The following is a 13963-nucleotide window of genomic DNA, read 5'->3' as shown; positions in this document are numbered from 1 at the left end:
TGATTAAAGACGCATTTCGTTTTCTTACATGAAGTGTTTGATAAGTTAAACCTATTGTATTTTCTGGAAGACTATGAATATATATATGAGGGAAAATCCTATAATATAGTAATATATATCTTCTCAAAGTATAATTGTCGTGGCTATTTTCAAAATCGGCATGTTTCATCTGATAAAACTATAATATATTATTTTAATTAACGAAGATTTGAGCAACATAGTTTATAAACTCAATGGTGTCGTCCAAAAAATAGATAATTTTATCGATACAACACACTTGATATCAATTGGGGTTAAATGTCTACTAATTAAGCGAATTTGTGCAATTTTTCTTGTACTTTTGATGACGTAGTCCAAGCTAATTGTTTCTAAATATGAGAATATCAATGTACGTTAATATGTTGTTGTTTTGTGATCAAGTTATTCATATCCTATACTACTAGTAAGTCAAACCGGAATTTCTAAATGAAATCTTGGGTTTCGACTTATTAATTACTACTTTATACGCTTCTTTGTCGGATATCATTAATATTTTAGGACAAGTCGTAAAAAGTTTTGAAGCAAACCAATTAATAGTGTGTCCGCAATATTTGGACCGTAAAGGAAATGTGATTATCTATTAAGTTTATACCAAATGATCTCGAAGTGAGAGTACTTAAAGCGCTAGGTTGATTTTCCCAATTGGAAATTTTTGTTGTTACTAAATTTCTGTAACAACATTTTTCATCTTTGTGAATCGTAATGGAGAAAATGAATCCGCGGGTTATTGAATGATTATATGAAATCCAAAGATACAATTGAAGGAGACAACAGTCATCCATATTATATCTTTGGTAAAAGTCTCAATTTTTTTTTTTTCTTTTCCAAATTGAAGTATAAGATACATTCTAGAACTAATTTATATTGGTCATTTTGTGGTCTTGATAGGAGGAAATTTTTTTGTTCAAACTAATCATAGTCATCATCGACAATATATAAGAGAAATCATCATCATTTTTCTTTCAAACCTTTAATGATTTAGCAATAAGGTTGTTGATTCCTAGTGCTAAACGATTTCTAGGCTCATTTGCGGATTTGGATAATAGTAGGGAGACGAAACGATTCTTTTTTTTTTTTCTCACTCGATTCGATTCACAATAATAATAGAAAAAAAGAACATAACCGAATCTTATGTAAATAAACACCAAGTCTAGTAGATAATGAACATGAATGGATATGATTACATAGACTGATGATAGTCAAATAATTATTTTTTGGAATAATATTATTTGTTCAGGTGAGAAAAACTATATATATACCTCCATATTGGTCCACCTCTATATATTCTACCCTTTTTCTTTCCTTAAAGTGTTATGTAGTACCATTTTATTCGTAAAACTAAACCACAAATGAATGCAAAATATATACCATTTTGACTCTTTAAGCATTGACCAATCATGTAAAAGAATTCTGAACATTTTGATATGACGAGCCTAGCTAGGAACAAAATGAACTGGATCGTGGGAGATACGACACTAACACGTAATTATTTCAGGGGATACATAAGGTAAGATGAATTAGTAAGGGTCCTAATTAAAAGGAGAATTTCTTGACCAACTACACAAAATAAACAAAGGATAAAGTTTGGACGTGGGAGGTTAAGCTGTATGTACCTTGTACTTGAAGACCCTTATTAGGTGAGAGCTTCATGCACACTCTCTCTAGTCTCTTCTACATTTTCCTCTTTTTCTACATTATAATTTCTACGGGATAAAATAGTAATTTTAATTCAATTATTTATAGATAATCACACATAAACACTAAAATGTAAATACTTACAAAGCAGTATCTTACAAAGCAGTCTTAATTTTAGAATTCCATGTTTTGCACTCTTGGATGGCAACTGTAATTTCCTAAATATGCAAGAACTTATAAATATGTGTATATATTATAATTAATAAATATAAAGGCAAAACCGTGTTATAATAATTGTTTTTTTAATCACATGCACGACAAAGTAAGAAGAAAAAAAAGAAAAAGCCCTACTCTAAATTTGTCTTCTTCTTTCATATTTTCCTCCTTAGAATAGTCGCAAGCCATCCCTGTCTAGTGATATATAAATTCCACCAAAACCCTAATCTCATAAAAGTTTTGGTTGTCTGGTTTTTCTTCTTCCATACAAGTAAGCCCAATATCTCACCCTATACTTGCCATATCTCGTGTTTTTTTTATTTCTTCTCGAATTCCTCTTTTAGTACCTTTATCTTATGGATTGTGAATCTTAGACATGTTACTATATGTGTTTCAAGGAGATAGAAAGGTTCTTGGATCTGGACTAAAGATCATATAAAATGGAACAAGGAGATCACCAACAGCAGAAGAAAGAAGAAGAAGCTTTGCCGCCAGGTTTCAGATTTCATCCAACGGATGAGGAGCTAATATCTTATTACTTGGTTAATAAGATCGCCGATCAAAACTTCACCGGCAAAGCAATCGCCGACGTTGATCTCAACAAGTCCGAACCGTGGGAGCTTCCTGGTACGTTAATTACTCTTAAGACTTAGCTTTCCTCCTACACACGCGCACGCACACACACACATAATAGATCACATTTATATCTCTTCGATACGTAGATAAATATTTTTTTTTTGATGGGTAGATAGATACATGTGCATATTGATATACATCGTTGATTTTATTCAAGATTGGTATGACCTTATTTATTTGGGTTAGAAAATATCCGAAGCAATTTTTTGAACATATTAAAAACCAAAATTATGTGTTTCTTCTACTTTAAGCATATACATACATGAGGAAAATGATAGAAATGAGTCATTGAATGTTAAGAACATGACACACACATATATATATATATATATTATATACTAGATCTACACACTTACACATAAATTTAATGATCTTCTATTTTGGGAAGCATCTAAAAGTTCATTACATATATATACACACAATATATATATATATATATATATATATATATATATATATATATATATATATATTTCGCCTTATGAAAATGCATGCAATAATGTCATGGGATATTCTAGCTAACTAGTCGTAAGTCAGTTAGTGTAAAAGAGAGTACATTGGTTGTAATTCCTTTGTATTAGCTATCCCATTCACAATCTATAAAACTATTTTCTTGTACTATAAACTAATGAATTTTGCCCCCCAAAAAAAACTAAGGGATAAGCATGTGGTTGTGGTGCGAAGGCTAGATAGATGTAAAAATCTTTTTTCCTTTTTTCCTTTCGGTCATAATATAAATGTAAAATATATGGAATACATTTATCAAAAGAATCTTTGGAACAGATGAAGTTTCCTTAAAAAATGCTCGGTATAGAAAGAGAGAGAGAAAAAAGTAAGCATGCATCTTGAAAATAGAAAGTCACACGATGAAGTTTCCTAACAAACACTAGTTACATGAATGGAAGTCATGCATTCACTACCGTACGTACGTTAATTTCTCATCAACTTATTTTGTCTTTAGTTCCATCCATAATCAAGATATTGATAAACTAACATTATCTTTGTTTCCTATCTAGTTATCTTAGTTCCAAACTGTGCGGATTATTCAGCTTAATAACACAGTTTTAAAAAATATAACTTTAAAACATAACAAATCACTCATCTAAAAAACCTAAACATTCATCATTACTCAGCTCAAAATGTTTCCACTATTTTACAGTTAACTTCATTACTCTAGGATTCATCTAACATACCAATAATACCATCTTTTCAAAGATTCGCTTTACTAATCGTCACAAAATAATATATTATTATCGTAGATTATAGAAGCAGAAAGCTTAATTATTAGTAATATGTTAACATTTTGGAAATATTAAAAAAAAAAAGTTAATTCGCCAAGTTATTCACAAAGTTTCTATTTGAGTAAATTGTTGATAGAGAAGGCCAAAATGGGAGGAAAAGAATGGTACTTTTTCAGTCTACGGGACCGGAAGTACCCGACGGGGGTGAGGACAAATAGGGCGACGAATACAGGATATTGGAAAACCACCGGAAAAGACAAAGAGATATTCAATAGCACAACATCGGAGTTGGTCGGAATGAAGAAGACTTTGGTCTTCTACAGAGGAAGAGCTCCTCGTGGGGAGAAGACTAGTTGGGTCATGCATGAATATCGACTTCACTCTAAGTCTTCCTACAGAACCTCCAAGGTACAATATTTTCCCTCTTTGTTATTTTTACATATTTATATATACTAGCTAGCTCAATAATTCTTATTTCGTCATATATGATGGTACACGTAAATGCAGCAAGACGAGTGGGTAGTGTGTAGAGTATTCAAGAAAACAGAAGCAACCAAGAAATACATAAGCAACAGTAGCAGCAGCACAAGTCATAACCACAACCACGCAAGAGCCTCATTACTATCAACCAACAACAACAACCCTAATTACTCATCAGACCTCCTTCAACTCCCACCGCATCTACAACCACACCCAAGCCTCAATATTAACCAGTCCATCATGGCTAACGCGGTTCACCTAGCCGAGCTCTCTAGAGTCTTCCGTGCCTCCACAAGCACTACCATGGACTCTGCTCATCATCAGCAGCTAATGAACTACAACGTCCACATGCCTGTCTCAGGGCTCAATCTCAACCTTGGCGGTGCACTGGTCCAGCCGCCTCCTGTTGTATCACTCGAGGATGTCGCCTCGGTTAGTGCTTCGTTCAACGGCGAAAACGGGTTTGGAAATGTGGAGATGAGCCAGTGCATGGACTTGGATGGATACTGGCCATCTTATTAAGTGGTAATTGTCAGTTTAAGTCCATCTTATTAAGTGGATGGATACTGGCCATCTTATTAAGTGGTAATTGTCAGTTTAAGTCCATCTTATTAAGTGGTTCTTATTTTGTTTGCACGCGGAAGAAAATTCCCTTTACTTGTTGGTAAAACCTTTTTGTTTGTTTTTATTGTCGCATTTGTTTACCTATTCTAGGAAGATATCAAGATTCAAAGGTTAGTCAAGCCAATTATGGTGTGACTCTATGATTTTCAGTTACAAATAAAATTAAAGCTGTAATATTTCCCAATATTTCAAGAAGGATAAAAGAAAAAGAAAAAAAACATGGCGTTTAAAAAAGAGTAATGGAGCAACTCCCAAATTTATCCACACAAATCACAAAATACACAAACCAAGCCCTTGCTAGATTTCCTCTAAGATGTCTAATCTTCTCTGTATAAAAAGACTGAAAACTTTGTATCCAAAAGGCATCTCAAAAGCGGAGAGAGAGAGAGAGAGTGAAGAAACACTTGTGCACAGCGAGCTTAAACCATAAGATACCTCTAACATAAGCTGTTTCTTTCATACTAACGAAGAAAACATATAGACTGTTGCTGAGGCACAAAGAGAACGTATCAAAATCCGTCTTTACCTACAAGAGTATAGCGAAAGGTCAAGCTCACTTGACACAAATCACTCCAAAGATTTAACCTCAGTCACTAGTACTCACTAATAGCTTTTACACTATATGAGCATTTAACATAAGGACTATGCATTTATGATTCAGAAACGGGACACACTATCCACATATCAACATCAGACAGACTCAAGTCTATGGAAAGTAAGTTCTGGCTTGCACATTCTTTGTTCCAGATCCATTCTGCGACGTGTATTTAAGCAGAATGTAAGATGTACCTCTAATATTTATAGCACGCGGAAGTGACAACAGCATAATCATGTGACTTCACTTGTCAGAATGACCCCTTTTGGCCTTACGGCGAGTATGGTGATGAGGCTGTCGGATAGGCTTCTTTGTCTTTGTGCTGCAATAAACATATAACAAACTCACTGAAGGTCATTAAGTTAAATCGAGGATGGAAGTATCTGTACTAACTAGAGAGAAATATACTGAAAGTTAATATTAACATCTTATAGAAAATGATTGTTTATAAGAAACTTGCCAGAAGAGCGAACAGAGAAATTTGTACACTATGAAGATGGGTAACGCCAACAAAGCAGACGCCTGCAGTGAACAGTTCAACTTTTAAGTTGAGAGGCAAAAGAACAAAAAAGCATGATGTCTTAAAGAGTACAAGACCAGAAAACATACTGTAAACCAAATGAACTCTTTCGTGGCAAAAGGTTCCATCAGCTCATGGCTCTTCAATTTTCTTTCGACATTGGCTTGAAGCTTCACAGATAGACACACTTATCAGCTTAAAAGACAACATATTCCTCCAGAAATGGTACTACTATTCATAACTCGAATGTATATATAATATACACAGTGCTTCCCATTCTGACCTGATGGTGATACGTTGAGGCAGATTTTAGGGACTCTTTGTAGATGTGAACAACCTTCTTTGTGTAAGGTTTCATGGTAGCTCTCACCTTATCAACATGTGGTTTTGTGGCCGTGGCTACTTGATCAACGTATGGCTTGCTAAATTTTTTAGCCTCCTGGAGAGCAAAAACAGAACGCATTAAGTGGATATTGTTGATATAAGGTGAAAGACTAATATCAAAAACAAAAAGAAAAATACTTCACCTGGTAATAGGGATCTACATGTTCTTGAAACTTAACAATATGTGGAGTAACTGCACTCTTGGAAGCATGGTAAGCCTCTTTCGCTTTGGTAGATAGTGTTTGCACGTGTGGCTCAACATGTGTTTTAACAGTCTCTTTCATTGCCGGAATATATTTCTGGAAACAGAATTGCATAAGCATAAGCATAACCATAAGAGCCTCATGAGGAGTAATGATAGACATTGGTTGTAAGCTGCTTACAGTTTTAACATTAGCCATGTGCGGTTTAGCCCATTTTTCAGCTTGATTTTTGGCTTGTGTCACCTAATAGATAATTAAACTTCATTAGACATACGTTTCCTTAAATAGACATGTATCACCATTCAAATCGATAAACAGTACCTTATGAGTTACTTTTTCCAAAACTGGTTTTCCGTGGGCGTCCCAATGTGTCCCAGCAACAGTCTGAGTTCAGGAAGTGCTGACTTTAGTTGAGAAAATCTATTGTGTCAGAAAGTCGTAAGAGACAAACTCTATTTACCTGAAATTTAGCCCAGTGTACAACAAGCCAAGGGGGAAGCCACGCGCCATGAACCTCCATCAGTTCCTTAGCCTTTGTGGTTGCTTCATTCTTTGTCCGCACCATCTCTTCCTATAATTTCATTTTGAGAAGATTAAAAAGTGATGGAAAAAAACCAAAAGTCGAGGAGAACAAAACTAAAACCAGGAGCATCATATCATCATACCTCGGAGAGTTTAAGAGCACGCTCAAGTTTTCGTATTTTGTTCTTCTGCTCTTCATTTGTCTTGTGAAACTGCAGGACTATCTTGTTAAATTTGGCAAAAAAAAAAAAAAAAAAAAGCACACATCCATACTTGACTTGCATACAATTCCAATTTCTACAGTAAAACCAAACATCGACTTTGAAAAGGAGTTGTCCTGCAGAACAGACAATATAACTAGGACACAAAAACTCCAAAGGGAAGAACAAACAAAGTTACTCAGAGCTATATTTAATTGGCTAAAACCTTAACAAAGTCCAGCAAAAGATGAAACAAGGTAGATAAATAAGAAAAATCAATTACTTAGCACGACCAGAGTTAAGCTATATAAATGATTAACAGAGATACTAATAACGTGACTCACGAGAAAAAAGCACCAAAAGAATGTAAAGAACATACTTTCTCAAGTCTCGAGTTCAATTCATTTAGCTTTTTCTCAGCTGCACTACTCCGTGCTTCTGTGGATTCTTTCTCCTTGTTTTTTTGCTCTAGAAAGTTCTTGAGTACCTCAACCTGAAACGTTGAGAATAAGAATTAAGCAACATATATGCATATAGCCATATACAAGATGAGTCCTCAAAATAAAGATCTCTCACCTGCTTCTCTAACTCAGCAGCTCGTGCTTGTGCTTTACTCAACAATTCCACAGAATCTGATGAACCTTTTTTCTGATGAAGAAAAAATACACAATCGGTGAGTCCAAACTGAAAGCAAGATTAAAAAAACTAGATACAAAGATGAGTGAACAAGGAAGTAATTGAAGTGAGACACCACTACAAGCATACCTTTAGTGAAGAAACCTCAGTCTCCAGAGAAGCAACTTTGGCTTGTCTCTCTTGAAGAAGCTTCTCCCTGTCTGCTACTAACTCTTCTCTCCCTTTAAGTTCTCTTGTTTTCTCATCAATTTGAGATTCTTCACCAACCCCAAACAAACAAACAAAAAACATCAAAATTAGAGAATTCGCACAAGTTAAAAAAATCTAACTGTAAGATTCCGAGTGTAAAAACCTAGGGCACGGATTTTAGAATTAAGTTGATCCAATTCGATTTCACCGCCGTCGGATCGGAGTTTCGGTTCTTCACCGCCGTCGATTCCAGCGTCGGCGAAGACGACACAAGTGGTGAAATTGAAAACCAAGGCGAGAAATAGTAACAAAGCCACGAGTTTCGCGGCCGCCATGTTATGAATAAACTATCAAAGAAGATTGATCTCGCCGGAGATTTGCCAACAGAAAACAGGATTTTTTTTTTTTTTTGGGTTCTCTCTTCTTCGAATTTGTTTGTTTGATCAAATTGGACTCTTAAAAAAAAAGACGACAAGTTATTTTTCTTTGTGTGAGTGTGATGAGAGTGTGGTTTGGTGACTAACACGTGGCAATATATTCTCAGGATATGGAAAGAAAACTTACTACTGAAGGTAAAGGTATAAAGTCACTGTGATACGCAAATTGAATTAATATTTCTTACTACTTTTGAAGAAAATACTAAATTGGTTTGGTTTGGATTGGAAATCCAATACAACATCTTATACAGTATCCATAATTTTGTGAATACTTTTTTCGTGTCGGTTTAAAATTAATTTTGATTTAGTACAGTTTTGATTAAGTAGTGAACTAAATTTTTTCATAGAATCTAAATAAATTGAATTAAAGATATTAACCACAGATTCTCATTAGTCATGTTTGTGAATGTGATAGGTATCTTTAAATTTTAAAATAATTTTTAAAAAGTATCTTTAAATGTGTGAATATGTTGATTAGTGTCTTTATAGAGTCTAGAGACACTTCAGCTCTTCAAAACAAAGGTGTTTTTCAAATTTTTAAAATTTAATTTATTTTTAAGATATCAATCAACACATAACTTAGTAAAAAAAAAATGATTTAAAAGATTTTCAAATGTTTCTCTAATTCTATCAATTATAATATTTTAATCGAATAGAATAGCATAATAATAGATACCAATTTTTCTCTTTTTTGTTCCCATAAGTGTTTTTGTGATTATTACATAATGTTTAAAGTACATTTATATCTATACAATCATTGAATCCTCAGTATTAAAATTGTTTTCGGTAATAAATTAACTTTAAAACATTCTGTAATAAACTAATAGAGTAATGTTTTTGGGTTGCACTTGCACATGTGCGCACAGGGCTCAATGGCCAAGGGTAGGTGGATAGGTACGGTCGTACAATGCCTTAATTGCGGGGGAAAAATAAATAACAGTTGGGCCGTGAGGAGATTATTAGTGGGCTTTATTTGTTATCTAATCAAGCCCAACCGCTAGACTCTTATAAAAACATTCTATTCAACAACGAACTGACCTGACCTTCCTCCTATCACAGAAGGGATTGAAACGATTGATTAAAAAGAAAAAAAAAAAGGGTTTGTTAGCCGGCGATCCCTACACCAAATCCTTGACGTCGCTACAACTTATCGTTGTTGTTCCTCTCTGATAGCCGCTGCCATGTCCAACCGAACCCACCACCCGGAAGCTGACGAGGCTTTGGCAAAGAAGAATAAGGAAGAGCCATGTTTCGAGCTATCAGGGAAACTTGCTGAAGAAACCACTAGATACAAAGGCATTACACTTCTCTTTAATGGGCCACCGGATGCTAGAAAACCCAATGAAAGATGGAGACTTTATGTTTTTAAGGATGGTGAACCACTGAATGAGCCACTTTGCATCCATCACCAAAGCTGTTATCTATTTGGACGTGAGAGAAAGATCGCCGACATTCCTACTGATCATCCGTCCTGCAGCAAACAACACGCTGTTATTCAGTATCGGGAGGTGGAAAAAGAGAAACCATATGGTATGATGGGTAAGAAGCAAGTGCGGCCTTACATTATGGATCTTGGTAGTACCAATAAGACTTACATCAATGGAAGTCCGATTGAGCCGCAACGGTACTATGAGCTTTTTGAGAAAGATACCATAAAATTTGGCAACAGCAGCCGAGAGTACGTATTGTTGCACGAGAGTTCTACTGAGTGAATGAAATCAGAGTCAAGCAGCAACTGTCAACAATACGTACTCTCGGCTGCTTGAACCTGCTCATGTGTCTGATTTTTACTGTGCTGGTGATAGTCTTCACGTTACGAAATAACATTTTCTAAGGTATGGGTATGGCTATTTAATTTTGTTTGTCAACAAGTTCAAGTTGGTTTAGAATAGATCATTAAATAACCCCAAAGCATCTGATTAGCCCAATATTTAAACAGAAAAACAATTAACCTCTAATCCAATTAATTAAATCAGAGTTAGAGGGTCACCACCTCTATATATCCCCGACTAAATCCATCACGTCCTCATCACTACACAGAAAGAGACAAACGCTAAACCATCACATAAACAAGACATTTTACCAAAACTATTTCTTGTCTTGTGTCTTCTATCCCCGCCATGGAAGACAAGAAGTCCAACAAGATCAGAGAGATCGTTAAGCTTCAACAGATTCTCAAGAAATGGCGAAAACAAGCGATTGCATCAAAGGCAGCCAAGAGCAACACCACCGAAGAGAACAATAACAATGGCGGAGGTAGCAAGAGCATCAAGTTTCTGAAGAGGACACTGTCATTTACAGATGTAACAGCCGTGCCGAAAGGGTATCTAGCTGTCTCGGTCGGGTTAGAGAAGAAGAGGTACACAATACCAACAGAGTACCTTAGCCACCAAGCTTTCTATGTTCTTTTACGTGAGGCAGAAGAAGAGTTTGGGTTTCAACAAGCCGGTCTCTTGAGGATTCCTTGTGAAGTTTCTGTTTTCGAGAGCATATTGAAGATAATGGAGGAGAAGAACGAAGGGTACCTGGTGAAGACAACAACGGCTAAGCAGGAGTGCAAGTTCAATGCAGCGGCAGATGACAAGACGAGTTACCGGCATCCATCGGATTGTCCGAGGACTCCTTCACACCAACCTCACAACATCCCAATGTGCAGATAGTTTTGTTCATTCCTTTTCTGCATCTTTTTTTCCCCTCCTCTTGTATTGACTTGAGCCATTCTGCTTATTCCCATTTTTTTTTTCTCTAGGAATATGGATTTGTGTGCTTCAAAACTTCCGAATAAGAGGATATATTTCTGAATAATGGAATATACAAACAGATCATTGAAACTATTATAAGGACCTCTCTGTTCTGTTTCTGACTTTTGTTGTGGCTACCTTAGACTGATGAAAACTTAAAAAACTCTTATTTCTTTCTCTGCTCTGGTGGAATTTCTCAGAAAAACCCACCAGCCCATTGATCTAACTATCTATTCCTGATTACAAACGCAGTAGCATCGTGGTACAAGAACAAATCAGATACTGTATAAGCGAACCAGGCAAAAACAATATTTGAACTTGTACACAAATTTTTATAAATCCTTTGTAATCCAGTCGTCTGCATTTGCAATACAAGTCAGTAGAAACATATCACATCGGCAAGATATTCATGATAACCAAAGATTTTGTTAGTTTGGAAACTAATGGAAGTTGATCTTTATCTCAGTATATAGAACCTAATGAACTAGAGGAGAACAAGTATCACTGATTAAACCTATGTTTTGTCTTCTAACTCTAAGCAGAAATCACATTCACAAGAATCCAAAACGCTGTGCCTATTAAGAGAGAGAGAGAGACAGAGAGAATGGTTCAAGTTTCTATTTGTGCAGTTTGCGTTCTTCCCGGAACAGCCATGTGAATGGAAGTTAGAGTTAGGTTAAAGTAATCAGAAGATTTAAAATAATAGGATAATGTAATCATAACAATAATTACGGAATTGTACTTTTAATCACCAAGTGGAATGTGGTTATTAAACTATTCAAAGGAAAAAGTACGGTATCCTAAGCTTCTCTTCTATAATAAAGATAATTAGTAGTATAATAAGCTAATAGCAGAGTCACAGGAATATTCTCATGTAAACTAAGTAGCTCCATTATTGTGATCACATGCATATAACGTCCGAAAGAGTACGGCAAATCAAAACTCAAAAGGACTGAGTTAACCATCCCTTAAACCAAAACATGATTCAAGAAAAGGGAGAGAAAGATGTTCATGAAATCACATGTTGGTTCTCCTCTGCCATATGATTAATGAGTGTCAAAGTCAAAACATAAAACATAGAGATCCGATAAAAGGGAAAACGCCACATGACATCTTTGTTCCTTGAGATTTAATACCATCTATTAATCTAAACAAATCGCCTAATACATGTGCATTCATAATCATCTCCTGAACCTGTTATCGAGGATATAATGTATTACAGGTTCTGTAAAGACAGCAAGATCCATCATCAGCAAATTACCAAGAACAATAACCATATGCCTTGGAGTCATAAAAACAGTTGGAGTGTGTACTAGTAGTAGTTTTCTTCTGCTTTCAAGATGAGTGTAGAGGTTATAACGACAACCAAATCCTATTACAAAGGCAATTAATCAATTAAAGAATAAACCTATCCACATGAGACACATTGCAGACAAAAATCACTTAAGTAAAAGGTGTGGAAGTCAGCTTTCACACATGAACATAGAGACCAGTAAAGAAGCCAATGCGATTCACTAGTCTGCTTAATGGTTAAAACTTACAATGTACTTAATGCATTTGGCTATATTTGAGCAGAGTAAAGACAATATACAATATATAACAATTGGGAACAAAGAAAGGAACCTGAAAACTCAAATGGGTACATACATTGAAGATACCACAAGGAAAGCTTTTAGAACATAAGTTCATCGCCGTCTTCTGAATTAGGAAATGTGACACACTTGAACACTTTACACTTTCCACACAACACAAATCCAACCTGTATTCAAGTTCACCATTTTCATAGCTTCACCTCATACATTTTTCAATCAACGAAAAAAAAAAAAAAAAAAAACTTGCTCGTTATGTTACTTACAGCTTTACAAGTTGGGCATCGTCGATAGATTCGATTGTTCTCAGATTTCACATTTGTTTTCTGACCTTTACAGAAATCACAAAGCAACCATCCTTTCCCGTTACAATCCTCACACAATATCACAGCTCCATCGAAATCGCCCTTCAGCGAATAAAAATAAAAATTCCTCAATTTCGAAAATCACAGGCGAATTCGATTTCAGATTTCATAGGAATTTTTTGTTTGTTTGTTTGTTGGTACCTGCTCGACGAGCTGGGGATCTAGTTGTTGCTGTAGTGGAACGCATCGAGGTGGCTTAAAGAGACAACAGTTACTTCGACGCGACGTGGATGAAGCCGGAGACGGTGATGGTGATGATGACGATGATGATGGTGATGGCATGAGGCGTAAATAAGATGAATTCGGAGGATGAAACGTTATCCAAGTCGCCATACTTTTTTTTTTTTTTGCTTTCTTTTTCTAATCCAACTTCGGCGACGGTTGATATTCTCACTGAACAACAGTCAACTCAACACAAAGTCCGGTAGTACAGTAAATTAGTGGGCTGATAATGGGTCGTTTGAAGGCCCATTGATTTGGATCAAAAAATAAACCCATAACAGAAGAGAAATTAGTTGCAACGTGAAACTCTTTTCTTTTTTTCAAATGTCACACAAACATTCTCTTTTCCATGAACTTATAGTACGCTAAATCCATTGGTTGTTCAAATCTTTGTAACTCAATGCACTTAATTCAATGGTGAAATTCTCAGATATGTCTTCTCTTGGATCATAGTGTATAATTATATTCATTTGACGTAAATTCAAAGAT

The 13963-nt window shown here is 35.4% G+C and overlaps 5 protein-coding genes across 6 annotated transcripts; 3 read left to right on the top strand and 2 right to left on the bottom strand.

The window, feature by feature from the left end:
* The first annotated feature begins 2081 nt into the window (after window positions 1–2081).
* LOC104752082 (protein CUP-SHAPED COTYLEDON 1-like) lies at window positions 2082–5055 on the top strand. The gene is made up of 4 exons (XM_010474148.3): window positions 2082–2161; window positions 2289–2517; window positions 3904–4175; window positions 4275–5055. Exons 2-4 carry the CDS (start codon window positions 2331–2333, stop codon window positions 4767–4769), a joined length of 954 nt encoding a protein of 317 aa, XP_010472450.1. The 5' UTR covers window positions 2082–2161; window positions 2289–2330; the 3' UTR covers window positions 4770–5055.
* On the bottom strand, window positions 5015–8776 carry LOC109124521 (uncharacterized). Its single transcript, XM_010474149.3, has 14 exons — window positions 8284–8776; window positions 8061–8188; window positions 7872–7943; window positions 7675–7788; window positions 7239–7307; window positions 7034–7144; window positions 6895–6957; window positions 6754–6816; window positions 6514–6669; window positions 6270–6425; window positions 6076–6156; window positions 5927–5988; window positions 5661–5788; window positions 5015–5397 (listed from the first exon to the last, which is right to left on the bottom strand). The coding sequence occupies exons 1-13, from the start codon at window positions 8453–8455 to the stop codon at window positions 5710–5712; spliced, it is 1326 nt and encodes a 441-aa protein (XP_010472451.1). The 5' UTR covers window positions 8456–8776; the 3' UTR covers window positions 5015–5397; window positions 5661–5709.
* Window positions 8777–9606: 830 nt separating this feature from the next.
* Window positions 9607–10394, top strand: LOC104753958 (FHA domain-containing protein DDL-like). The gene has a single exon (XM_010476132.3). It carries the CDS (start codon window positions 9739–9741, stop codon window positions 10267–10269), a length of 531 nt encoding a protein of 176 aa, XP_010474434.2. The 5' UTR covers window positions 9607–9738; the 3' UTR covers window positions 10270–10394.
* A 47-nt stretch (window positions 10395–10441) lies between these two features.
* LOC104752081 (uncharacterized) lies at window positions 10442–11391 on the top strand. The gene has a single exon (XM_010474146.3). The coding sequence runs from the start codon at window positions 10678–10680 to the stop codon at window positions 11215–11217; it is 540 nt and encodes a 179-aa protein (XP_010472448.1). The 5' UTR covers window positions 10442–10677; the 3' UTR covers window positions 11218–11391.
* A 913-nt stretch (window positions 11392–12304) lies between these two features.
* On the bottom strand, window positions 12305–13651 carry LOC104752080 (uncharacterized). 2 transcript variants are annotated; one of them, XM_010474144.3, is made up of 4 exons: window positions 13394–13651; window positions 13154–13294; window positions 12922–13057; window positions 12305–12670 (listed from the first exon to the last, which is right to left on the bottom strand). In XM_010474144.3, the coding sequence occupies exons 1-3, from the start codon at window positions 13583–13585 to the stop codon at window positions 12971–12973; spliced, it is 420 nt and encodes a 139-aa protein (XP_010472446.1). In that variant the 5' UTR covers window positions 13586–13651; the 3' UTR covers window positions 12305–12670; window positions 12922–12970. The 2 variants fall into 2 exon arrangements, with proteins under 2 accessions (XP_010472446.1, XP_010472447.1); XM_010474145.3 differs by having other exon boundaries at window positions 12946–13057.
* Between the last annotated feature and the right edge of the window lie 312 nt (window positions 13652–13963).

The sequence above is a fragment of the Camelina sativa genome, chromosome 16 (assembly GCF_030686135.1).
Source record: "Camelina sativa cultivar CO46 ecotype springtype chromosome 16, ASM3068613v1".
Lineage (NCBI taxonomy): Eukaryota > Viridiplantae > Streptophyta > Magnoliopsida > Brassicales > Brassicaceae > Camelina > Camelina sativa.
This window is presented reverse-complemented; position numbering and strand designations above follow the sequence as displayed.